The sequence below is a fragment of the Lontra canadensis genome, unplaced genomic scaffold (genome assembly GCF_010015895.1).
Source record: "Lontra canadensis isolate GAN:19392208 unplaced genomic scaffold, GSC_riverotter_1.0 scaffold176, whole genome shotgun sequence".
NCBI lineage: Eukaryota > Metazoa > Chordata > Mammalia > Carnivora > Mustelidae > Lontra > Lontra canadensis.
This window is the reverse complement of record NW_022631170.1, coordinates 392,685-419,661: the sequence shown is the minus strand read 5'-3', so window position 1 is coordinate 419,661 and position 26,977 is coordinate 392,685. Positions and strand designations below refer to the sequence as shown.

The 26,977-nt window shown below is 48.8% G+C and overlaps 1 protein-coding gene across 1 annotated transcript; it reads left to right on the top strand.

Annotated features, from left to right (window-relative positions):
• The first annotated feature begins 1,317 nt into the window (after positions 1 to 1,317).
• Positions 1,318 to 13,252, top strand: SERPING1 (serpin family G member 1). The gene is made up of 8 exons (XM_032846452.1): positions 1,318 to 1,432; positions 1,977 to 2,054; positions 3,484 to 3,916; positions 5,488 to 5,622; positions 7,461 to 7,664; positions 7,855 to 7,994; positions 11,516 to 11,735; positions 12,745 to 13,252. Exons 2-8 carry the CDS (start codon positions 2,001 to 2,003, stop codon positions 12,996 to 12,998), a joined length of 1,440 nt encoding a protein of 479 aa, XP_032702343.1. The 5' UTR covers positions 1,318 to 1,432; positions 1,977 to 2,000; the 3' UTR covers positions 12,999 to 13,252.
• Positions 13,253 to 26,977: the final 13,725 nt, after the last annotated feature.

Below are 26,977 nucleotides of genomic sequence, written 5' to 3'. Positions count from 1 at the left end.
TCATGAGAATTACTAAGGATGAAGGACGCTGCTTTCCACCACCTTCTTTTTGTTGGGCTGGCCCATTTCCCAGAATCCACAAACTCAGTGAGCCTTCCAGGCCCCCAGCTTAGGCCTGGGGTTGGGGTAGTGGCACTGTGTGTGTCTCTGTGCCGAAGGAACTTCCCCATGGCTCAGAAGGTTCCCAGGTCGGCACAGGGAATGGAGCACTGGCAAAGCTGGTGCAGAGTTTCTGTGGATCCTTTCCAGTGATCCCCAAGGAGACATACACCTTTTCTATCCTCTGTCCTTGGTCAGGCCCATCAAACAGCAGTTCTGAAGCTAACTTTCCTGACTGTTCCAAACAGGACAGGCCCAGCAGTGAGATGCTCATAGGACTCTAGAGCTATAATATTATTATATTATATCATCAGACACTTCCTTGCTTTGCAAAGGAGGTAAGGTTGCCAGATTTAGTAGATAAGATGCAGAATGCCCAGTTCATTGAGAATTTCAGCTAAATGAGAAAAAAGATTTTAACCTACGTCCCAGTATTGCATGGGACATCCTTCCAAAGAATTTTTGTTGTTGTTGATCTGGAAATTCAAAATTAACTGGGCTTCCTGTATTTTATCTGGCAACCCCTGTGAAGCGAGTTAGGTGCTAAGGGGGAAACAACTTAGGGTCATGCATCTAGCCAGGCCTCAAAGCTAGGTCTGCTGGCTCCCAGCCACGGCCCCCCACACCCACCGCATCTGCCCCAGCTGCGGGCTTTTCACATGAAGGGGAAAGCTTGCTGGGCTGGGTGCTTCAGACGCTGTCTGCTTCACAAAGGGATAACTACTGGCTGGGAGTCTCCAACAGGAGAAACAGAACACCCACACAGCGCAGGGAAGAGCGGGGTGGAGGTTAGGACTCCAGGCCATTTAGGTCCCAGTCCGGGCTGTTTTCCAAGGGAGGGTGATCACCCACCAAACGTTTAACTGCTTTTAAGGCCCAGGTTTTTAAACTATCAAATGGGCGCAATGGGACCTGTTTCCAAAGGGTCACTTTGAGGATTAGCTGAGCAGAGCAATTCCCAAAAAGCCGGCTGCTTGTCACCTACAGAGCACATTTTGGATCTCCGCAGTTTTTATCAGAACCCATGACGACGGAAGAGGAGCTTCGGTGCCTTGGAGCTGAGAAGTTCTACCTAAGCTTCCCCCACCCCGGCTGCCGAGGGGCTCGGGCTGAATTCAGGCCCGGCCCACAAAGGCCCGACGAAGGGGTCCGGCCCATCCTCATTTACGGGAACTCACATCAGCGATCAATCATCCTTAATTTGTAACCGGGCAGTGTCCCGAGCCAGCCAATAGCCAAGACCGACCCGACCGCACACCCCACCTCCTTGACCCTGTGGGACCGTCCGCGCACTCTGCGCTGAAGCTGTCCAGCCACCGAGAGTTTGGAGCAGGTTTGGTGATAGGGTGAGGGTGGGGGCTTTGGGAGTGGGGTGTCCTCATCTCCTCCTTTCCCTCCCCGAGTTTCCTGCCCCCCCCCCCATCTCTGAAGTTTCTTTAGGCTTGCTTCCACGGAAGACTTCTGTCCTACCCTCCGCCCCCACGTGCCTCTCCTCCCTGGGTGCCCCCGCTCCCGCCCGAGCTGTGGTGCCCAGCCCCCTCTGGACCTCCCCTGCCCCCGCTGCCTCTGGGCGTCATTGTTAGACTGGAGCAGGACTCTCTGGGTGTAACAGATGGATGGAGACCCGGGCTTGGGAGGGGGAAGGAAGGGCCAGCGGGTGCCGGGAAAGGGAAGCAGTTCGGGGAAAACAAATAGGGGGAGGAGCCTGGGAGAAGGTGGGCGGGGGAGGAGGAGGAGGAGGGAATTCGTGCTTGGGGGCTAAGTCCCGGAATGGAATGGGGGCGGGCCCAGGGTGGTGGCTGGAGACCGCGGAGTGAAGTGGAGGCCCCCAGGACCCCAGGGCTCGACGCTGACAACGTTGCCGGCTGGCTCCGCAGGTCCGGGCTGACGCCGCCGCCCAGATGGCCTCCAGGCTGACCACGCTGACCCTCCTGCTGCTGTTGCTGCTGGCTGGGGTGAGTGGCCCCTTTGAGGGGGGCTGAGGATTAACCGTTGTGGGCCCAGAGAATGAGGAGAGCGCCTCTTGGGATCAGCAAGTGTGGTCCTTGCACCGGGGTTCAGAGAGAGCGAGGCAAGAGCCGGGTTCTAATCCCGGCCCGCTGCCCAGCAGTTAGGGTGGCCTTGAGCAAGTCGCTTCTCCGAACCTACCTGTACTGGTTTATAAAGTGGAGAATAAGGCGGAAGGGTCAGAGAGCCAGGAGATGGACAGCATTCTGTGATCCAAGAGCAGGGGGTTGCAGCTGAGCTGTGCGGTGGGGCCCTGGCTGTAGAGACCTAAGTCCTTCCTGGGCTGCACCTGTCAAAATGCCAGGAAAGGCAGCTGACTCCTGGGTCTGGGTGGAGGGTTGGGGGAGGATCCCAGTGAGAGGTCCCAGTGGCATGGGAGTCAGGAGGAAGGTGGACTCTTGCTTTGGTTGTCTATTGAGGGTAGTGTATGGAAGTTGGCATGGGGAGTGCCCTTCGAGAATCTGTAGGTGCTGCCGTGGTTAGCGAGGGATCTAGAATCAGAGTCAGACAAGCAGCTTCTGGGAAACCCTGAGCTTGTTACTATCTCAGCCTTGGTTTCTTTTATCAGTGAAATGGGATAATACGTGTTTTCTCAACCCAGAAACCATGACATTTGGGGGGTGGAAAATTCATTATGAGGGGCTATCCTGTGCATTGTAGGATGTTTTGCCCTACCCTGGTTTCTCCCCACTAGATGCCATTAACATCTCTGCCCTATCCCCAATTCCCTTCCCTTTCCTGTGATAACCAAAAATGCCTCCAGGCATTGCCAAAAGTCTCCAGGGATTAAGATTGTCTCTGATTGAGAGCCACTGGTCTATACTATTTCTTCCTCCTTCCTTTCTCCCATCTCCTTCTGACTCACCCTTCCTTCCTTCTGTCCGTCCTTCCTTCCTTCCTTCCTTCCAGAATGCTGACAGTTTCCTATAATGGCTTGCCACCCACTGGAAAAACCACTGTTCTCATGCAGAGGTCAGAAGCTCAAATCTCTCTACTGGCCTGGCAGGTGAGCCAAGACAGGCAGACACTTAAAGAAATTGCAAGAACACAAATAAATGGCAATGGACTCTCAGCTCCGAAGTCTGGGAAACAGCTGTCCTTATGGCAGCAATTCCTCAGTGATAACAGAGTCCCTGTCCGCCCCTTACCTCTGCCTCAACCCGCATTGGCTCCTGCATTGCCCCTTCTCCAGAGGAACTAGTGGGTGGCAGCTTCAGGGCAGGTCCCTTACCCGCCAGGCTCTCCCGGGAATCAGTCTCTGGTACAGGACTTTTTCCACATCCCCACCTTCCCTTCCTGCTTTGAGTGTGAGTGCTTTGAGAGTTTTTGACTGTGCTTCATGGTAGGAAAAATGAAACTCAGTTTCTTGAATCACAGGTTAGAGCCTCTTCAAATCCGAATGTTACTAGCCCCAGCTCCACGGCAGAGAGCCGGCGAGAGGAAAGCGAAGGACAGATCTTGGAGGGAGAGATCACCAAGAATCCATCCACCGAATACACCGTGGGTTCTTCCACCTTGTCGCCAACCAACTCAACCATCGTAACAGCCAACACCACCCTTACAGCCTCCACTGAACCCTTCATCCAGTCCACTGTTCAACCCATCCAGCCCACGACTGTGCCCCTCTGCCCAGAGCCTGTCACTTCCTGCTCTGAGTTGGAGACTCCTTGGGCAGAGTCTGAGTTGAGGGAGGCTTTGATAGACTTCTCTGTGAAGCTCTACCATGCCTTCTCAGCGACGAAGAAGGCAGAGACCAACATGGCCTTTTCTCCGTTCAGCATTGCCAGCCTCCTAACCCAGGTCCTGCTTGGTAAGAACCTAAGTTCTCTCCAGTTGTATGTTGGACCCTCCCATGAGGGTCCCCAACCCAGATGCCTACAAAGCCATGCCTTGGGGGGAAGGCTATAAACCTGGGCTACTTTGTGGGGGGGTGAGCATTCATTTATTCCTTCACTTAACAGTGATTGGACAGGCTCTCTTGCTTACAAAACCCCATGGACTACACGGGAACATATAAAACAGGGTCCCAGTCCTCAGCCGTGTGTCAGGGTAAGGCAGCAAGGAAGATGAAACCATAAGCGATAGACAGAGAGTAAAGTCCTACTAATGCTGCTTACTGGCTGTGTGACCTTGGCAGGTTACTTAACTTCTCTGAGCCTGAGTCCTCAGGTGTGAAATGGAGGTGGTTATACTTACTTCAAAAAAGAAACTAGGGGAGCCTGGGTGGCTTAGTAGGTTAAACCTCTACCTTCGGCTCAGATCATGATCTCAGGGTCCTGGGATCGAGCCCCACATCAGGCTCTCTGCTCACCAGGGAGCCTACTTCCCACCGCCCTGCCATCCCCCACCTGCTTCTCTGCCTACTTGTGATCTCTCTCACAATAAATAAATAAAATGCTTAAGAAGAAAGGAAGGAAGGAAGGAAGGAAGGAAGGAAGAAAGAGAGAGAGAGAGAAAGAAAGAAAGAAAGAGCGAGCGAGCGTTTAGTGCTTGGCTTAGAGGGAGGTAAAAAAATGTTAATCCCCTGTCTTCCTGAGAGATGTTCCCATGGGATAAAGCTCTACCTACACTCTCCAGTCAGGAACCCCCCAAACTGCCAGGTGTTCCCTGGGAGGCACGTTGCCGTGGATTGACTTCAGTAGATTTCTTTATTGCCTAGAATGTATGGCTCGAATCTTGTCTCCCTTCTCCACTTAACTCTGGGATCCTGAGTAGAGCAGATCACTAACGCTCTTAAACCTCAGTTTCCTCATCTGTAAATAGGGAGAGTAATTACCCTTCTGTGAAAGGCAAGTATTGTGGAGATACAGTGAGCTCATAGGGGAGGATCACTTGTGATGCCTGGAACCAAGTAAGTGCTCCGCGAGTTGTTTCTGTTACCACAGGGAGGATGGGCACAATAGATATTTGATAATGAATAACTGAAGGGGTATTGACTCTCCATGCTCTTTTGTGATCCTCTGATTTCTCCTCTTCATGGTGAGCTAGTGTAAACCTGTATAAACCCAAACCAACTCAACCGTCGAGTGAAACAGGAAGTGATTGGACTAGGCTTTCTGGGATGAAACTGGGTAGAAATTTGGGGTTGAAATTGGGTAGAAAACAGGATTCAAAGCCCTGGAAAAGCCTAACTGGGATGATTCATCATCATTCCCCCACCGCTTTCGTCCTGACCTCTGGATTGTCTTCAGAAACAGTCGTCCCCACTCTGATGATTTGTGATCCCCTCCAGAGCAGGAAATAACTCCACTCCCCTGACCCATGCCAGCCTGGTCCCTCAATCCTTGTCCTAATGACAGGTGTCACGTCCAGTCCTCCAACCCCCTCCTGCCGCTCCCCCCCCGCCCCGCAATTTTTCCTCATTTCTGCCCTTTGTTGCAGGGGCTGGGAACAGCACCAAGAGAAACCTGGAGAGCCTCCTCTCCTACCCCGAGGACTTTTCCTGTGTCCACCAGGCCCTGAAGGCTTTCACATCCAAAGGCTTCACCGCAGTCTCTCAGATCTTCCACAGCCCAGGTGAGCACCCCGGTAAAGGCCAGCGGCTGCCCAGCAGGACTTTGAGAGGACTCTGAGGAGGACCCGATGCCTCAGAAAGAGGGGAAAGAGGACAGAGGGCATGTTAGAGCTAGGACATCAAGGATGGACTGCAGAACAGGTAAGGGCCTCAGCAGGAATGTCCTTTGGCTCAGGGAGAGCAGGATGGCCCAGACCTTGGGCAAATCGTTTCCATTCATCAGTGCTTGTTAAAATAAGAATGTCCTTCTGCTTTCATTCATCAGTAGAACCAGAGAGCTCAAGATAAACAGTGTTTTGTTAACCTGGCTCAGGGGAATCTTGAGGCTTCTAGTTTTTGTACTTTTGTGTTCTTTGAATTTCTGGTCATTCACATATATTACATTATTAAGATATAATAAGATTAACAAGCTTCCAAAATGATCTGATACAGGTATTTTCAAATTGTCTTCCCCAGAGCCCTGGGGTTCTGCTGAGCAGCTTCAGGAGTCATGATGGGAGCCGAGGGGCATCGGGGAGGCTGAATGGGTGTGGGGGGACCACTTCCTGTGGGAAACAGATAGAGCCAGGTGGGCTCTGGGCCCTCACCCAGCCTCAACCAGAGCCCTTTTAACCGTGGGCTTCAGACATGACTATTTCAGGACAGGTCTGCTCCTTAAAAAGGTTTGAAAGCTAAAGATCTTGTCTGCTTCCTCTTTATTTTATTTATTTATTTTTAAAAGATTTTATTTGTCAGAGAGCATAAGCAGGGGGAGTGGCAGGCAGATGGAGAAGCAGGCTCCCTGCTAAGCAGGAAGCCGGATGTGGGGCTTCATCTCAGGACCCTGGGATCATAACCTGAACAAAAGGAAGACATGAAACCAACTGAGCCACCCAGGTGTCCCTGCCCCCCCTCTTTAAAAGGAAAAAATTTTTCCTGTTTTTTTTTTTTCAACTATAAAATCAATATCATTCATTGTAGAATACAGAAGACAGGGTCGCCTGAGTGGCTCAGTTAAGCGGCTGCCTTTGACTCAGGTCATGATCCCAGGGTCCTGGGATGGAGCGCCACACAGGACTCTCTGCTCAGCAGGGAAACTGCTTCTCCCTCTGCCTGCTTCTCCACCTGCTTCTGCTTTCTCTCTTTCTGACAAATAAATAAATAAAATCTTAAAAAACAAACAAAAAACAAACCAGAAAACATAGGGAGGAAGAAAAAGGAGGAGGAAGAGGAGGGGAAGGAACAAAAAACCCACCAGCCTGGTTCTCTTAAAAAAAAAAAACCTCTTTTAGAGATGGGAAAAATCTGTGTCAGAGGTGATCAAGAAACACTGCGTTTACTTATTTGCTAGAAATCAACTTAATCCTCTGTCTTGCTAGATTGCTAGAGAATACAACTGCATTCGATATTATCTATGCAGTCCAGGAAAAATTTCTTTCAAACACTGTTTTCTTTAGTGGACTTGACTTTTGGAGAACAAAAGCCAAAAAGTCTTGCCATGAGCTTCCACTGAGGCCAAGAAGCAGAGTGGGTTCCCTGATGAATTAAGGAAAGAAACAAGGGAAAACACTGGCAGATGGAAGTTAGCATCTGAGTTATTTCGCCAAGCCACAGGTACACTGCAAGGAGAGACAGCCAAGGCCTAGGAGGGGTCCTGCCCTACCTAAGTCCAGGGCTTGCTTTCTCAGGGTCTCAGTTGCCATATCTATAAGAGGAGTGGGCTGGACCCTGGCTCCAACCTGCTGTGCTCGCTGTAGTGAGCTGAAAGCAGTAGGAAACACGCTTCCTCCCATCCTCTTAGAAGGGAGAGAATGTCTGGGGGACTCATGCTTCCCTCTCTCCACCTGCTTCCTTCCCCCAGACCTGGTCTTACGGGACGGCTTTGTGAATGCCTCTCAGAGCCTGTATGGCAGCCGCCCCAGAGTCCTAGGAAATGACAGTGATGTCAACACGGAACTCATCAATGCCTGGGTGGCAGAGAAGACCAACCACAAGATCACACGGCTGCTGGAAAGTCTGCCCTCTGACACCCGCCTTGTCCTCCTCAATGCCGTCTACCTGAGTGGTAAGGGAGCCCTGGACCCAGTGGTCTTTCATTCCCGTGTCCTTTCTCTCCTGGTTTCAAAGCCCACCCAACCCCAAATTCTACACCTGGATCCCACTGAGTCCGGCCCACCCCCTTCCAATGGGGCTTTTCAATCCTCTCCATCCTTTCTCACCTGCATTAGAGTGACCCTCTCTCTCCTTCCCTCTAGCCAAGTGGAAAACAACATTTGATCCAAAAAGAACCTCGATGGAGCCCTTTTACCTCAAATCCTCTGTGATAAAAGCGTCGATGATGAACAGCAAGAAATACCCTGTGGCCCATTTCAATGACCCGACCTTGAAGGCCAGGGTATGTTCTCGGCCCTTCCCACTCTTGTCTCAGAGCCTCTGGCGGGTCCTGATGTCTTTCCTGCTATGGCCCCATCGCTTTGGGGTATTACACCCTTATGAATTCATCATTTCTACTCCTTCCATCTGTATTTCTACCCTGTCTTTTGTGCTTCTCCCCTCTCTAGCTTGGCCGAGGCAGGCATTGTTTATTTTAGGCTGGAGAGCAGGATTCTAAATTTTCTTCATCTCTACCGTGTCAAACGGCCAGAAGTGAGTCTGTTCATCTGTATCTCTTTCCTGTCAACCCACCAGGAGCCCCTGGCGGCTTGGCAAGTCCTGTGTGGATGTGTGCCTGTGTACAGCATGCATGCGTGGGTGTACCCCTGTCTGGGAAGGTGTAGACGTGTGTGCATGTATGTGGTAGGTGTAGATGCGTGTGCACTTGGTAAATGACCTATGTTCCTTTGCAGAAATTGAGCAGTAAAATTTCAGCAGATGGGGAGGGAGGGAAGATTGACTTTGGATCCCAGAAGATTTTAGTTATTTCTAGATATATCTAGATATTTCTGCCTTGTTAGGACAGCAAGACACAGATTTAGGAGATAGAAAACACTGGGAGAATACCCAGTGATTCAGTGCCAGGCTTGGTCCACCTTGGGAGGGAGACTTCCCTAACTTTTCCCTCTGCCTGGACCCTTTCTCACTCATACTGTCACGTAACTTGTTCCTTCTGCACTCCTGAGTGTCACGTCAAAGGTCACCTCAATGGAGAGAACTTCCTACTTCTTTTTTTTTTTTTAAGATTTTATTTATTTATTTGACACAGAGAGGGAGATCACAAGTAGGCAAAAACGCAGGGAGAGAGCGGGGGTGGGGGTGGGGGAGCAGGCTCCCTGCTGAGCGGAGAGCCCGATCCTAGGACCCTGGATCATGACCTGAGCCAAAAGGCAGAGGCTTAACCCACTGAGCCACCCAGGAGCCCTGAGAACTTCCTGTTTCTTAAAGTGGCCCTCGCCTCACCCTGAAACATTGCCCTGTTTGATTATATTCATGGTACTTCTCATTATCAGAAATCAGGTTGTTTATTTGCTTATTTTATTACAATATTGTTTGTCTCCCTGAGATATTGTCTCTCCCCTAGGAACAGAAACCTCACCTGCCTTGTTTCCTATCCCTGGGGGCCCAGAACAGTACCCCATGTAATAAGTGCTCATTACAGGTTTGCTGAATAAATGAATGAAATCACTGGAGGGTGGTGAGGGGTACAACCCACTTAGGGGTGCCCAGGAGGCTTCAGAGAAAAGGTTACCTCTGACCATTCTGAATCGTTCACGCACCTTTCCGCCCACCCATCTATGCCTATCCGATATAGTTGACCACTCCTAACTAACAGAACCAGAATGGCATGGGTAAGTTTAATGTACTTGATTTTCTTTTGAAGCATGTCAGCTACCCATCAGAGCTGAATGACAGCCCTGCTTGGCCATATCTTCCAAGCCTCAAAGGCCACTGCGAAATAAAAATTAAATTCCAAGGTAGATCAGCTTTCCACCAGCATCTCAATATCCTTCTCTCACTTAATTATCCTATACCTTTTCGCTTCAAAGCATAAAACTAGTATGTCTGATTTCTCTTAAAAATTATAAGCACTATTTGAATAACAGACGCACAGATTACCCTCAGTGTACCCTGATGTTAATGCCGTGGAGTTGGGGGGCATCTGGGGGGCTCAGTCAGTTACTCATCTGCCTTTTCAGCTCAGGTCATGATCACAGGGTCCTGGGATGGAGCCCCGGATAGAGCTCTCTGCTCAGTGCGGAGCCTGCTTCTCCCTCTCCCTCTGCTCCTCCCCCTGCTCATGCTCTCAAGCTCACTCTCTCTCTCAAAAAGGGAATTAAAAAAAAAAAAAATACTATGGAGTTGGTTTACTTTCTCATACCCGTACTTAATTCTGAATCTTTCTGGGACTTAAGAGCATTTACCCAACCAAGGAGGTTAGATTTACCAACTCCGGTAGGGTCGGGTTACCGGCTGGAAAAGTCAAGACGGCAACCTGGTAACCTTTTGGTCCGATATTCAAGGTCAGTGCACAGGACCTGTTGGCACTGTTGACATTTTGGATTAGATTATTCTTTGTTAGGAGGACGATTGCTGGGCATTGTGCAGGATTTACCATCATCCCTGTCTTCTTTTTTTTTTTAAGATTTGATTTATTTATTTGACAGAGAGAGGGATCACAAGTAGGCAGAGAGGCAGGCAGAGAGAGAGGGAGAAGCAGGCTCCCCGCTGAGTAGAGAGCCCAATTCGGGGCTTGATCCCAGGACCCTGAGATCATGACCTGAGCCAAAGGCAGAGGCTTAATCCACGGAGCCACCCAGGGGTCCCTCATCCCTATCTTCCGTCCACTAGATAACAGCAGCCCTGTGAGTCCCCTCTCCTCCAGTTGTGACAACCAGAAAGTTTCTAGACATTGTCAAGTGTCCACTGGGGCAAATTGAGAATCCCTATATATTAGACCCATGGGTCCTATACCTGTGTCATACTTTTGTCTGACCACCAATTGGAAGTCCTTTTAATGGCAAGCTTGAAAGGTAGGCTAGGATTGGCTTGTCCATAATCTCAAATGCTATACTAAGACATTTATACTTAATCTTGTAGGCTGTAAAGAACCATCAAAAGTCTTTAAAAGGGGGCGTCTGGGTGGCTCAGTGGGTTAAAGCCTGCCTTCAGCTCGGGTTGTGGTCCTGGGGTCCTGGGATCGAGCTCCATATTGGGCTCTCTGCTCGGAGGGGAGCCTGCTTCCTCCTCTCTGCCTGTCTCTCTGCCTACTTGTGATCTCTGTCTGTCAAATAAATAAATAAAATCTTTAAAAAAAAAAAGTCTTTAAAAGGACCAGGGCCCCTGGCAGGCTTGGTTGGTAGACCATGCGACTCTTAATCTTGGCATTATAGGTTCGAAACTCCACATTGGGTGTAGAGATTACTTAAAATCTTTTTTTTTTTTTAAAGATTTTATTTATTTACTTGAGAGAGAGAAAGAGAGCATGTGCACAAGTTGTGAGAAGGGCAGAGGGAGAGGGAGGAACAGGCTCCCCGCTGAGCAGGGATCCCAATGTGGGGCTTGATCCTAGGACCCTGGGATCACGACCTGAGCCGAAGGCAGATGCTCAACCGACTGAGCCACCCAGGTGTCCCTGCCTGTTACACACTTTATGCACAGCACACTGGAAGGGGAAGGAACAGGGTTCAGATAGATCCAATCGCTTGCCTGTATTACCTAATCAGAAGTAGAGTCAGGGTGCCATCCTCGGCCTGTGTGACCAGAAATCCATACTTGTTCCTCCGTATCTCATGTGCATGGAATTAGACCAGCACTGTCCACCCAGCTACCATCCCCACTTTGTCATAAAGCTTGGGAGCCCAGGTCCAACTGTGGCTTGTTGTGATAGCATGAACAGTGGCAGCAGACAGAAGATAAGCCTTGGGACTTAGAGGGTGGGATCCGGGAGAAGACGGATAAGGTGCGTCTCTTGTTCTCCAGGTAGGGCAGCTGCAGCTCTCCCACAACCTGAGCTTGGTGATCCTGATGCCTCAGAGCATAAAACACCATCTCGAAGACCTGGAGAAGTCTCTCAACCCCACTGTCTTCAAGGCCATCATGAAGAAGCTGGAGATGAGCAAGTTCCAGCCCACCCTCCTGACACTGCCCCGCATCAAAGTGAAGAGCAACCAGGACATGCTGACCATCATGGAGAAACTGAGTGAGCCCTGGCAGCTCAGGATTGCTCCTAGGCTGTTGGGTGGGGTGGGGTGGGGCTGTCCTTAAAGCGTGGTTTAGCTCTCTCTAGAGTATTGTATACACCCGTAATGTCAGGTCATGCCTCAGTCCCGTGAGTTACAGGGGAAGGTGCTGTTATCCCATTGGATCCTTGAGGGAAGTGAGACTTGAAATTTACCTGACTTACCCAAGGTCCCTTGGGCTGGTTAGAAGCAAGCAAGAACACCATCCCAGGTCTCCAGCTCGACTGTTTCCACCGTGGTTCATTGTGACAAAGGCACTGGGACAGGTGACCAGGATGGGTCATAGACACTCCTTCCCCAGGACCATTCATAACACTCAACCACCCCGCGGGCTACGCAAGAAGCTGTCTGGATGATACAGTCTGGACCCTTCTGAGCTTGGAGGAGGCAACACTCTATTACTTAACCTTTGGCCTCACTTCCTGATCTTGACCTCATTTTCTGTGATAGAACTTGACTCTCTGATGGGTGAACTGGTTTCCTAGTATATGACATTACATCCTTGTATATGACCTCATTTGATAAAACATGACCTCTTTCTGATATATGACCTCACTTCTGGGGTCCTTGGAAACTAGGACATCATTTCTCAGGGTTCTTTGGTGGGTAGGGCAAGGCCTCTCACCTCGTCAGAGAAGGTGGTGGTGGGAATGAAGATGGGCCCACTGATAGAGGATCCCATGAACTGTACCAGAAGGCAAAATATATAACGTGACAAGCAGGGGAGGAGGACAAAGAGAACACTGGGACTTCGGACCAATTCCAAAAATTTAGGACAGATGTCTCCAGTAGCTGAGGCTTTCATGTTGGTCTGTCTTTTCCTTTTTCTTTTAAAGTAATCTCTACACCCAGCATGGGGCTCGAACTCACAACCCTGAGATCAAGAGTCACAGGCTCCACCGACTGAGCCAGGCAGGTGCCCCTCCTGCTGCTCTTTGACTCTTTGTTTTTGTCTTTGTTTTGCTCTAGATTTCTTTGACTTTCTTTACGACCTCAACCTGTGCGGGCTGACCGAGGACATGGATCTTCAGGTTTCCGCGATGCAGCACCAGACCACGCTGGAGCTCACGGAGTCTGGGGTGGAGGCGGCGGCGGCCTCGGTGATTTCTGTGGCCCGCAATTTGCTGGTCTTCGAAGTACAGCAGCCCTTTCTCTTCCTGCTCTGGGACCAGCGGCACAGGTTCCCTGTCTTCATGGGGCGGGTGTATGACCCCCGGATCTGAGACCCGCAGGGCACCAGGCTAAGGCAAGCTGTCCCCCTCCAGCCTCGCTCTCCCAGGGGCAGCCCTGTCTGGACTGGCCCCATGGCCACCTCCCACCCTAGGTGTCCCCCGCTCTTCATGTGAAGGGCTCACTCTGGGTCTGGTGAAGGGACCTGCTTCTATCATCCCTTCCCTGTGGCTCCCCAAAGCACTTTTCACAGCTTCCTCTGGTTCAAGTTCACCAGACTGTACAAATAAAACCTGGCAGACCATGACTTCCTCTCTTGCTTAACTTTCAATTTTAGAGGATGGGGACAACCATGGCCCCTGTAAAAGCTAGTATTGCTGTGTAACAAGTCACTCTCAATTTAGTGGCTTAAAATAGCAACCATTTTTTAAAAAAATATATATATTATATGTATAATATATATATAGTGGTTTTTTTTAAGATTTTATTTTATTTATTTGGCAGAGAGAGATTACAAGTAGGCAAAGAGGCAGGCAGAGAGAGAGGAGGAAGCAGGCTCCCTGCTGAGCAGAGAGCCCGATGTGGGGCTTGATCCCAGGGCTCTGAGATCAGGGCCTGAGCCGAAGGCAGAGGCTTTAACCCACTGAGCCACTCAGGCGCCCCAATAGCAACCATTTTTTACTTCATGTAAGTCTTGGGATTGGCTGAATGGTCTTGCTGACCTGGTTCCACCTGACTGACCTTCCCTGGGCTTCCTCGTGCATCTGTAATAGTTGGGGGTTGGCTGATGTATAATGGCCTCAACTGGGACACCTTGGCTGTCCTCTGCATGACTCCTGCATCCTGCCAGCAGGCTACCATGCAATGGCAGAGTTCCAAGAAAGGCCTCAGAAAGAAGCTGTCTTTTTTTTTTCCCCAAGATTTTATTTACTTATTTATTTGACAGAGAGGGAGAGCGCACAAGCAGGGAGTATGGCAGGCAGAGGGAGAAGGATGAGTAAGCTCCCCGCTGAGTAGGGAGCCCTATGCTAGGCTCGATCCCAGGACCCCAGGATCATAACTCAAGCCCAAGGCAGACATTCAACTGACTAAGCCACCCAGATGCCCCAGAAAGGAGCAGTGTTTTCCATACCTTCGCTTGCATCAAATTTATACCTTTGTCCCATCAGCCAGAGCAGCTCACTTGACTGGACCTAGAGTTGGAATGGAAAGGCACTACAAAGTTACAGATGAGGTCATTAATCGGGGACTACTGCCCTTTTTTGTTGTTGTTAGAGCAATCTCGCATGTGTGAGTGGGGAAGAGGCAAGGACAGAAGGAGAGAATCTAGAGTTGTCTCCTGCCATGGAGCCCATTGCAGGGCTCAATCTCACGACCCTAAGATCATGACCTGAGCGAAAGCAAGAGTCAGATGCCTAACTGATTGAACCACCCAGGTGTCCCAGAGCCATGCATTCACTGCAGTCTGGGTGTCCCTTGTCTGCAATGACTATGACCGAAACAGCAGGCATTAATGTCAGGAACTTACACAGGCAGCCTGCCACGAGCCTTGCAGACCTTTACTCCTTGCCTCTGCGTCACATGGAAAACTCAGCAAGGGGAAGTCTTGCTCAAAGTCACGCAGTTGGGAAATGGCAGAACGGGGATGTGAAAGCATGTGTTTGACTCTGAAGTTCAGAGCCACACTCTTCTATCTCTCTGCCCTTCTGTCTGAAAAATCTGGCTTAAATACCTGATTGATTTGTTCACTGAGTGCCTAGGGTTGCAATGGGCATGACGCCAAGCAGCAGAGGTGCAAAGAGGACTTAACCCCACTTCCTGCCTTCACAACCTACAGCTTGATGGCACAAATAGGAAGATAGGTTTTATTTGTTTTAGTATTTTTTAAAGTATTTTTTTTCTGTAATCTCTACACCCAACATGGGGCTCGAACTCGCAACCCCAAGATCAAGAGTCGCACGCTCTGGCTGAGCCAGCCAGGTGCTGCCTGTGTGTTCTTTTCATCTCTGAAGGTGTCTCAGTATGTTCTCATTTCTAGCTTCTGCCCTTCAACTCACCGATGTTCCCTCCAACTTGTAGCTCTTCTACCTCCCTCTTTCCCTTTCTCTGCCTTCTCATCCCATTTTGGTCTCGGTCCCCTGTCCCTAATCCCCGAAGGACTGTGTCTGCACCAGCCCCCCCTTTCCTCTCCCGCTGTTACAGTGTTGTCAACCCAGACATGAGGACAGATTTCTGAATGTCGCCCTGCTCCACGGATCTCCATCAAGCATGTGCCGTGCAGGAAGATTTGATGGGCCCATAGGGTCTTGACTCCGGTCAAGCTAGTCTTGCCTGAGCTGTGTCTGAAGGGCGTGTGATCTCCTAAGGCCTTCAGAGCCTCCAGGATGTGGGCTTGCATGACAACTGCCTGCCACTAGGGACTTAAGCTGCTTGGAGAATCTGGCTTCCCCAACCACACTCTCAAGGAATACCCTGGTGAAAAGGAGAAACTGAGGCATGGGGAGGGTGGCAATGCAAAACCTGAGCTAGCTGGGGACTGCAACGGGGCTCACCGCTCTCTCCCTTCAGGCTGCTTCCCCTCGCTATGGGGACTGAATGCAGCGTGAGGTGACACGAGCTTCAGTAAGCGCTGGTGGGACTGGCGTGATGATAGGTTCTGAACAGCAAGCACGTTCCTTGCCAGGAGCCAGACTGGTCAGTGTACTCTAGTTCATGCATGTTCTGGTTGCAGCTGAAGTTCCTCGGAGAAGCAGAAAGAAGACATGAGGGGTATTCCCAGCTTATTTCCTCCGTCATATCCATCCCCTGCTCTTGTTTCCTGCTCTCAGACTGAGGCAGGCCTGGCTTCCCACGTGGGCCATTCCTGGAGCCAAACCTCAAGACAGCTGGTCCCAGGTCAGAGGCCTTCCTTGCAGCTCAGTCTCCCAGGCAAGGCTGTGAACCCCACAAGGGTCACCCAGATGACTTGTAGCTCTGTGGGCACAGGGAGCTCACCACATCACAACACACTTGATGTGCGGGGGTGCTCTCTGCACGCCTTTCTCTCTCAACATGCAGAAGTCCATCACAGGATGCTGGGAGGACCCTGTTTCCTGTGTGGGCTGATTTGTATGTGAGAGGTTGTTGAAAGCAAAGCCACCTCCTAAATTGAGGAAGATTCCTCCCTACTTGGGGTGATCCTAACTTGAAGGTGGTCCTCAGTGCCCTCCTGAGATACGGACAAGCAGAGTCAGGCGGTGGAAAGTGATTCTGACCCATGAACATGGTCCTTTGCCAATTTTTTGGACCCTCCCCACCATGCTGAGAGCCAGGTTTTATTCCTGTTTGTGAGATAAGGAAGCTAAAACTCAGAAAGATTAAGTAACTATCCAAAGGTCACACAGCTGTCAATTGATCCCATGTCATCTGAATTCAAATTTGGTGGGTAGCTTATTTGGTCAGGCTTCCTTCCTTTCTTTCCAAACTAGACTTTAAATCAGATTTTTTTTTTTAAGATTGTTTTTTAGGGGTGCCTGGATGGCTCAGTCGTTAAGCATCTGCCTTCAGCTCAGGTCATGATCCCTGGGTCCTGGGATCAAGCCCCACATCAGGCTCCCCACTCCCCCTGCTTCTGTTCCCTCTCTCACTGTGTCTCTCTCTGTCAAATAAATAAACAAAATCTTTTTTTAAAAAGTTTTTTTTTAAAGATTTTATTTATTTATTAGAGAGGGAGCAAGCTCAAGCAGGGAGAGGGGCAGAGAGAAGCAGACTCCCCACTGGTCAGGGATCCGGACGCAGGGATTGATCCCAGTACCCTGAGATCATGACCCGAGCCGAAGGCAGACACTCAACCGAATGAGCCACCCAGGTGCCCCTTTTTTAAGATTTTCAAAATTTTTAGGTAGTCTCTGTGTCCAACATGGGGTTGGAACCCACAACCCTGAGGTCAAGGGTCACAAGCTCTATCAACCGAGCCAGCCAGGTGCCTCTGATCTGTATTTTATTTTCTTTTTATAAAAAAAAGATTTATTTACTTTAGAAAAAGAGAGCATGTGTGTGCACACACATGCAGGTGGGGTAGGGGCAGAGAGAGAAAACCTGAGGCAGACTCCTCTCGAGAGCCCGATGCAGGGCTCAGTCCCATGACCCATGAGATCATGACCTGAGCCAAAACCAGAGTCGAGTCCTTCACTGACTGAGCCGGCCAGGTGGCCCAGATCTGTATTTTCTCATGCTCTGCACCATGTGTCCTCATCAAAACTATCAAAGTGTCTTATCCAGAAACACCCACCCACCCACCCACACACAGAAGTAAACAAACAAACAACTGAATGATTGAATGAATGAGTCCCCACATCCTTGTAGCAAGAAAAGAGTAGAAAATCTCAGTTTGGAAATGGAGAGAATTGAGATAGTTCTGTCTCGAGGCATTTCATGTAAAAGAGCATGTGTCACTTTTTTAAGGTTTATTTATTTTCCCAAAGATTTTATTTATTTAATTGACAGCACAAACAAGGGGATCAGCAGAGGGAGAGGGTGAAGCAGACACCCTGATGAGCAGGGAGCCCCATGTGGGACTTGATCCCAGGACCCCGGGATCATGACCCAAGACAAAGGCAGATGCCCAAACCCCTGAGCCACACAGGCGCCCCGAAGTTTTGTTTCCTGAAAATCATGCACATTTATAAGTCATGGAGTCAGTGTGGGGCCCCCCAGCTTTAAGATGGCCTCGGTTATGTGCCTACTGCCGTGAGCTGGGGCGTTAGCTGGGAGGTCTGAGGATGCCTGGCTTTGCTGAGCTCATAGATTTCTTTCACGTGTCTTTGATCTTGGCTGAGATGGAGCCGCTGACCAGCTCTGCTGCATGTGGCCTCTCATCTACCAGGAGGCTAGTCTGCACTTACTCGTGGAGGCCGTAGGAGTCTGAGAGTGTCAGCAGAGTCACACAAGGTCTCGAGTCAGAAGCTAGGAAGTAATACAACCACACGCCTGCCTCGTTCCAGACCAGCTCAGAATCAAAGTGTAGGGAAAAGTCTCCACTTCTCAGAAGAGACCTGCAAAGTCACCTGCAAAGGGCGTGGATATAAGGAGCATGAATCGTTGTGGCCATTTTCCCAGTCTACAGTAGTAGTTCTTACATATTTGTAGAGAAACTACTGGCAACTTTCCTAAGCAACTTGCTGCTCTGAGATTTTCCTTAAAGAATGAAGGACTTTGTGTCTATATCCTTATAATTTCAGAAAGGATTTGTTACATGAAGTTTCAAGTTGCTTACATATAGTTTTCCTCTTGCTGCTGCTGCTCTCTTGGCATATTCAACAAGTTCTGGCACTTGCACGAGTGACACATGTCACCTGAGAAAGACAGAAGGTCATAAACACATAGACATACATCTAGGACCCCTACCCTCACCCTGCCGGCCTATCCTGGGATAGACAAAGTTCTGCGTGTCAGCCCACCTAGTTCCAAAGCCCTGCTTCCTTTCCCAATTATACAGTCCTCCTCCACACATAGGTTTGATTGAAGACATTCTAACAAAGGACCCTGAAGTGTGATTGGGGCTCCATCGCAGTTAGCCCTTCTCACCACATGATGTCACTGTTGAAACTTTGTCCTGTGTAGCCTTTTGGACACGGGATTTCCGATGAGGTCCCGAAGCTTTCATAGACAACATGGGGATTTAAACTTCCATTGTAAAGTTTATGGCTTATACTCCTTCATCTGTAATTTCCTAAAGATGAATACCTTCAGGTTTTGCCTAGATTCCAGACCACCTCTGACCTGAGCCACGTGCTAAATCGGAACCAGCCCAGTCCTTGCAAATCCTTAGGACCAGCCTGGTAACCTCAGCAGCAGCAACCACGGTCCCCACATGAAGAATTTCTCGTGGATTACATGATTTCGTTTAAGGAGAGATCACACCTTATGGAAAGGATATGCTACCGAAGATGTGGGGCAGTTCAAGACTTGAGTAACTTGACACTGTATTTTCCAGAAGAATCATTCTAAAAGGGTGGGGAGGAATCTTCAACCACTTCAGAATATTTTGGCCTTTATGCTAGTCTTTATTTACTAAACACTAAAATCTCTAACGTTTCCCGGCGCAGGCACTCCTAAATTAACTGCTTGGCATGTCACGACAGTTCTTGGGGCTTTTTCCTAGTGTTTTATCATATCTAACTTCCATTACAAAGTTATTGATTTTGGACTGTGTTTTTGGCACTCATGCCAGCACTTAATGAACTCTGAGAAAATATCATTCTAGGATGCAGAAAATATTTTAAAGGACAATGCTGACTATGAAAACAGCACATTAGTCATTAGCATCCCCTCTCAGAAGTTAGGAAAACATAAACAATGGCTCCATTCTCACGATGTGAACATTAATAGCTGTTATCAAGGGATACCGCCATGTGATAATGGTTGTGAGCGCAGTGCACAGGCCCTCTCAACTCACCAATTTTGAAATCACGTAACCTTGGTGATTTTGTTTTTTTAATTTAGGGAGTTTGGGGGCGTTCGTCTGGATTGGTCAGAAGAGCGTGTGACTCTTGATCTCAGGGTTGTGCATTTGAGCCCCATGTTGGGGGTAGAGATTACTTAAAATCTTTAAAAAAAAGAATTTAGGGGGATTTGCAATTTTTCAAAATTGCTTAACTCAAATTTACATAATATGTCATAGTACCACACCCCTTATGTCCCTTTTTTGTAGATGAAGAATGGAGTCTTAGAAAGCAGTTAATCTCATATGTGAATTTAAGAAACAACACAGAGGATTGTGGGGAAGGGAGGGAAAAATAAAACAAGATGAAATCAAAGAGGGAGACAAACCATAAGAGACTCTTAACTGAAGGAAATAAACTGAGGGTTGATGGGGGTGGGGGGCTAACTGGGTAATGGGCATTAAGGAGGACACCTGATCTAATGAGCACTGGGTGTTATATAAGACTGATGAGCCGCTGAACTCTACCTCTGAAACTAATAATACACTATACGTTAATTAATTGAATTGAAAATTTAAAAAAAAAAGCAGTTAAGCTATAAAGGGACACCTGGCTGGCTTAGTTGGAAGAACAAGTAGCTCTTGATCTTGGGATGATGAGTTCAAGCAAGCCCCATGTTGGATATAGAGATTACTTAAAAGTAAAATCTTTGTGTGCCTGGGTGGGTCAGTTGGTTAAGCAACTGCCTTTGGCTCAGCTCATCGTCCTGGAGTCCTGGAATCAAGTCCCGCATTGGGCTCTCTGCTTAGTGGGGAGTCTGTTTCTCCCTCTGACCCTCTCCCCTCTCATGCTCTCTCTCTCACTCTCTCTCTCAAGTAAATAAATAAAATCTTTTTTTAAAAAATAAAAATTAGGGGTGCCTGGGTGGTTCAGTGGGTTAAAGCCTCTGCCTTCAGCTCAGGTCATGATCCCAGGGTCCTGGGATCAAGCCCCGCATCCATCCGGCTCTCTGCTCAGTGGGGAGCCTGCTTCCCCCTCTCTCTCTGCCTGCCTCTCTGCCTACTTGTGATCTCTGTCAAATAAATAAATGAAATCTTTCAAAATAAATAAGTAAAAATAAAAAAACCAAAAATTAACTCTTTAAAAATTAAAAAAGGGGGATTTGCAGTTTTTCAAATTTGCTTAACTCAAATTTACATACTATATAAAAGCACAATCCCATTATATCCTCTTTTTGTAGATGAAAATGTGGTCTTAGAAAGCAATTAATTTTACAAAGTGGCACCTGGCTGACTCAGTGGGAAGAGCATGTGACTCTTGATCTCCGGGTGGTGACTTTGAGCCCCACATTGGGTATAGAGATTACTAAAAGAATAGTAATAAATTTTAAAAAAGAAAGTAATTAATCTACTCCTTTAAGGTCTCATGGTTGATGAATGATGGAGTGGACAGTAGACCCCAGTGCTCGTAAACCTTGATGCCCTTTCTCTCGAGGTAATTTCATTTTAATTAAATAATTAATTAATTTTAAAAGATTTTATTTATTTATTTGACACAGAGAAACACAGCGAGAGAGGGAACACAAGCAGGGGGAGTGGGAGAGGGAGAAGCAGGCCTCTCGCCAAGCCGGGAGACCAATGCAGGGCTCGATCCCAGGATCCTGGGATCACAACTTGAGTGGAAGGCAGACACCTAACGACTGAGCCACCCAGGCGCCCCAATTTATTTATTTTTATTAAAGATTTTATTTTATTTTTTTAAGTGGGCTCCATGCCCAACATGGGGATTGAACTAATAATGATCCTGAGATCAAGAGTCACATGCTCCATGGACTGAGCCAACCAGGTATCCCCCCAAGGTGGTTCCATCTTTGAGAACCTACTGATATTCCTTGCCCTAAGCCTGGGTTGAAATTCCACTCATCCATCCCAAAAGCTTTCTGCAATTTTGAATCTTAGGAAGAAATGTTAGGGAAATATGAATCCCCTTATTCCAGAAAAACTCTTATACAAGTTGGAACACCTCTTCCCTCCTGCCCTGCTGTAGCTACTCAGGGAGGGGCAGCCTGTATAGAGAGGCATGGATGTTTCTGGTACTTCCTCCTTCAGGACAGGGGCTGCCTACCATCTAGATAACTCAGAGGGGCAGTCAAGTGACTTCTTGAAATACAAAGTCAGCCTCAAGTGACCCAGACAAAAGACGAGCATTTTACAGATTCCTGTCCTTGCATATTGTTTTGTTTTGTTTTCAAATGATCCTTTATTGAAATATTTTCCTTTGCAGTTCTTAGCTAGTGGGGCATGCCACTGGACCACTGCTGATGTCATCTATGATGTCACGAGGGTGGTGGCCTTCTGCATTGCGGCCCACAAACTGGGCAGTCCCCAAGATTTCTTTAATGGTTCCAGAGAGCGCTCAGCCTAAAGATTGGTGCCGCGTTTGTCAGGCAATGCTGACAATCTCATCAAAAGTGACGTTTCCACTGCACTTCATGTTTTTTCTGCTTCTTTCTGTCTTTTGGCGGTTCCTCGAGGGTTTTGATAATCGGGGTAAAGGCAGAAGGTATCACTTCAGTCTGAGCCTCTCTGAATGGTCAGCCTCACAGTCAGCCTCAGACCCTTCCAATCTCCAGTCACCGGTTGCCTTGGCGATGTCATCACCAGTGTCCTTTGGAGACAGACCCAGGGGGCTGATCTCCCAGGCTAGGGCAGACGTGTCACTAACTTCCCCACCTGTGCACCTCAGGGATACGACTTTGGTCTCGTTGGGGTCCAACTTGGGCAGCATGGTGGAGGTGGCTAGTATGGGATGAACCCAGACTCGTGATGATGGAAGACAGTTGCGCCTTCCCCTCCTCCCAGCCGAAAGTTCTTGCACATTTAATCCTGCCTTTGACGGGCAACTTGGCACACATGTGCACTCAGAGACATGTAAATACATACATACTTTTGTACATACACGTGTGTACACACATAGGCTGATACAAGAGTCACAGATACGCACATTCACTCACATTCACACATGTGTACAAAAGCACGTGCATACCAGCCCCTGGGAGAGGGTGCCAGAGGGTCGGGGCAAACTTTACATCCAATCCCGCCCAGCCCCAATCCCGGAGGAGAGCCTCCCGGCCACGGAGGAGCGGGGAACATTTCCCCACCGTGAGACTTTCAGAGCCAGTCAGCGCTAATTACAAGGCACGGAGTAGGCTCATCCATCATCCCCGAGTGACAGGCTGGCCGAGCAGCCGCCTCCCGGCCCCTCCCCCACGGCCCTCCCTTTCTCCTTGAGTGACCGCAGAATGCCTCCGCCGAGGACCAAGCCTAGTAGCTTCCGTCCTGCCCAAAATCATAAGTAGGGGTTACGCTAGCTCGGCTGCTGGCTTATGCCTCTTCTCTCTGCACTCCGGGGGAGCTCCTGGGGCACTGCCCCGGGCACCTTCCATGCATTATCCCCTTCCAAACCCGTGGTACCATGGGCTCCGCACTGGGCTTCCTTTTCAGTATTTCGCGGAAACTTTGCAATAATCCTGCGACTTGGTACTGTTTCGCCAGGTTTGCAAATGCAGAAAATGAGCCTTTGAAGAAATCACTTGCTCAGGGTCACCCAGCCAGGAAGGGCTGGAGAAGGTCCTCAAACCAGAGTCGGCCACTAGCGTATCCCCGGGTCCCAGTGCTCCCTCCACTGCCATCCTGCCACCTCCCTGCACTGGCTTATTGCTGAGCATGTCCTCCTGGAAGACCCCCTTCCTCATCTCATCTTCTCTCCTAAATCAGCTAAAGAGCCAAAGGATCCCGAGGTTGGGAAACCAAACACCAGCTTCAAGGGCCAAGGATTAAGGGCTGAGTGGAAAATGCAAGGCAACTGAGCCAGCATCAGATGAGCAAGGACCACCCCGGGCCAGGCTGGTGTGGTCACACTGGTGGGACTTGGCTGACTTCAGGACATAGCGTCAGAGCCAGACTGTCTGCCCTGGATCCCCAGTCCCCGGTTGTCTAGATCTGCTTCCGGGGAACTAAGTATACTGGGGGAGTCTCTGTGCCCAGAGCAGTGGGCCACCTTAGACAAATCTATTTCCTGTTGAAATAATTTTGAAAGCCTCCTTGAAAGCAGAGACCATGTCTTTTTGTCATTATCCTCAGCTTCAAGCATGGAGCCTGCCACTGCAGGAATCAGTATTGTATCTGTACAGACTAGCACTCAGTACGTGTCAGTGACAACAAAGCACCACCAAAGGCCTCTTCAAACCCTATCCACTTATTGAAAGGCTGAGATTCTTCTGAGTCGGGGCAAACCCCCATCCCCCCGCGGTGTGCTCTGCTCTTCCCAGCCAATGGCACCCTGCCCCCGACAAACACAGCACTGAGCATACATTGCCTTGTGTAATTTGTCACACGTCCCCAAGTATTTGCCTCTCCACTCCAGCTACTAGGAAGCTCCTTGGGAACCTGACTCACACTGTCGTTCCCTGGCTCCATGTATACCTATAAATGTGTAGCAAATGCTTTTGATTCCAAGTGTGCAACACCCAAGGGTGCCTGGCTGGCTCATTCTGTAGAGAATGAGATTCTCGATCTCGGGGTCCTGAGTTCAAACCCCATGTCAGGTGGATGTAGAGCTCACTTGATTAAGAAAAAAAAATGTTTTTTAAAGAAAAACCCACAAAGTATACAATGTCCATATTTGGGTAAAGATTTTATTTTATAATGACACTGATGTTATTCTCAGTTGACGTATCTCCCCAGGAAATCGCTAGAGGAGGGAATACCAAAGCACAGCTCCTGGCCCTGATTATCAGCCAGCGTTTTGCCTTACAAGTTATCTCTGAACCAGGGAGTTACACATTTGTATTTGGGTGGTCTTCCTTCCTTACTGCTGTCCACACCCCACCCCCGCTTTTGATCGCTGGGGTCAGGATTTAGGACTCCATGGATGGGCTGCTTCAGTCAGAACTGGGGGCGGGGATGGCTCTGCACCCATTATAGAAGTGAGCCTCTGGAATCTGGAATTTTAGCTGTAGGATTAAGCGCTGTGACAGCCCGGCAGATAGATTGTCTTTCTTTATCTAGTCAAAGGGCTACCGAAAAAGAATCTATACTGTTATTGTTCTGCGGAAGGAGGGGGGAGCCTTTCCCTTTCCCCCTAATTGATATGTAGTATCTACAGAATTATCATCTCCAAACACCTGAGGTGTGTAACCTAACAATTATTTACATAAAAAGCAAAATTGGGGCACCTGGGGGGCTCAGTCAGTTAAGCATCTGCCTTCAGATCAGGTCATGGGGCGTGTGGGTGGCTCGGTTGGTTAAGCCACTGCCTTCAGCTCAGGTCATGATCCCGGAGTTCCAGAATCAAGTCCTGCATCAGGCTTCCAGCTCCATGGGGAGTCTACATCTCCCTCTGACTTTCTTCCTGCTCATGCTTTCTCTCACTCTCTCTCTCTTTCTCAAATAAATAAAGAAAATCTTAAAAAAAAATTTTTTTTAAAAGATCAGGTGATGATCCCAGGACCCTGGGATGGAGCCTCGCATGGGACTCCGTGCTTAGCGGAGATCCTGCCTCTCCCTCTCCCCCTGCCAGCTACTCCCCTTTTAGTGTGTTCTCTTTCTGTGTGTCAAATAAATAAATAGGTAAATCTTTATTTTAAAAAAAATGCAAATAAACCATGAAACTCACCCCAAGGGTATTAAAAGAAAGGAGAGAACTAGTCTTTTTTTTTTTTTTAAATATTGTATTTATTTATGTGACAGAGAGAGAGACAGTGAGAAGGGGAACACAAGCAGGGGGAGTGGGAGAGGGAGAAGCAGGCTTCCCACGGAGCAGGGAGCCTAATGCAGGGCTCCATCCCAGGACCCTGGGATCATGACCTAAGCTGAAGGCAGACGCTTAACGACTGAGCCACCCAGGCGCCCCAAGAGAACTAATTTCTGATACAAACTAGTTTTGCATTCTTCCAGCGTTGTTTACACTAGCCAAGAGGCGGAAGTAATGTGAATGTCCACCGGATGAAGAGTGTGTGGGTAAAGAACCGGGGTGTCTACATCCAATAGAATAGTTCTCAGCCTTCACAGAAGCACAGAAGCTAGAATGGTGGTTCCCTGGGTGGTAGGAGGAGGCAGGAGGGGGTTCTTGTTCAGTGGACATAGAGTTTCAGTTTTGCAGGATAAAAGGTTTTAGAGATCTGTTGCACGAGAGTGCATATATTAACACTCTTGTTCTGTACACTAAACATGGGTTAATTGTATGTTATATGTTTTACCACAATAATAATAAACCACCATTCCTGGGTCACAACTTTGTCCCAGGGATTATTACTACTATCGACAGATGAATAGGTAAAGAAGGGGAGCCTGGGTGGCTCAGTCGTTAAGCGTCTGCCTTCTGCTCGGGTCATGATCTCAGGGTCCTGGGATCGAGCCTGTGTCGGGCTCATTGTTTAGCAGGGAGCCTGCTTCTCCCTCTCCTTCTGCCTGCTGCTCCCCTGCTTGTACTGTCTCTTTGTCAAATGAATAAATAAAACCTTAAAAAATAAAAAGAGGGGCGCCTAGGTGGCTCAGTCATTAAGTGTCTGCCTTCAGCTCGGGTCATGATATCTGGGTCCTGGGATCGAGCCCCACGTCGGGCTCCCTGCTCGGCAGGAAGCCTGCTTCTCCCTTTCCTGCTTCCCCTGCTTGTATTCCCTCTTTGCCCGTTTCTCTGTCAAGTAAATAGATAAAATCTTAAAAAAAAAAAAAAAAGAATAGGTAAAGAAAACATCACACACACACACACACACACACACACACACACACACTGGAGTACTAGCCAACCTTAAAAAAAAAGAAGGGAATTCTGCAAGGGGCAATACCATGGATGGGCCTCAAGGACATTCCGCTGAGTGAAACAAACCAGACACAGAGAGACAAGTACTGCATGATTCCACTTCTCTGAGGTATCTAAAATAGTCAAGCTCTTAGAATCCAGGAGTGGAACAGTGGCAAATGAGGAATTACTGATCAACTGGCATGAAGTGTCTGTTGAACAAGATGAGGAAGTTCTGGAGATCGGCTGTAAGACGACGTTGTGTCTGCAGTCAACAATACTGTGTCGTCCGCGTGTAAATTCGTGAAGAGGACAGATCTCATGGTAAGAGTTCTTAGCACAGTGAAATAAAATAAAAATAAAAATCTGGCAGTGAGCCAACCATTTATCTAGCCAAAGCTAGGCGTTCTGATTTGTGCTCCAGAGAAAGTTTTATTCTGTCTGGGGAGCTATAACAAGGGAAAATGAAGGGCTTAGTCTTTGCTGTTGGGGAAGCTTTTGGTCTGGTGGGGAATCAGACATAAAACAACCATAACCCTGGGCACCTGGGTGGCTTAGTCGGTTGAGCATCTGACTTGGGCTCCGGTCATGATCTCAGGATCTTGGGATCAGCCCTGCCTCTGGCTCCTCGCTCAGTGGGGAGACTGTCTCTCTCTCCTCTGCCCCTCATCTTCTGCTCGTGCTCTCTCTTCAATAAATAAATAAAATCTTTTAAAAAAAAATATTTCATCTACTTTATTTGTCAGAGAGAGAGAGACAGCACAAACAGGGGAGCAGCAGGTGGAGGGAGAAGTAGGCTCCCTGCCGAG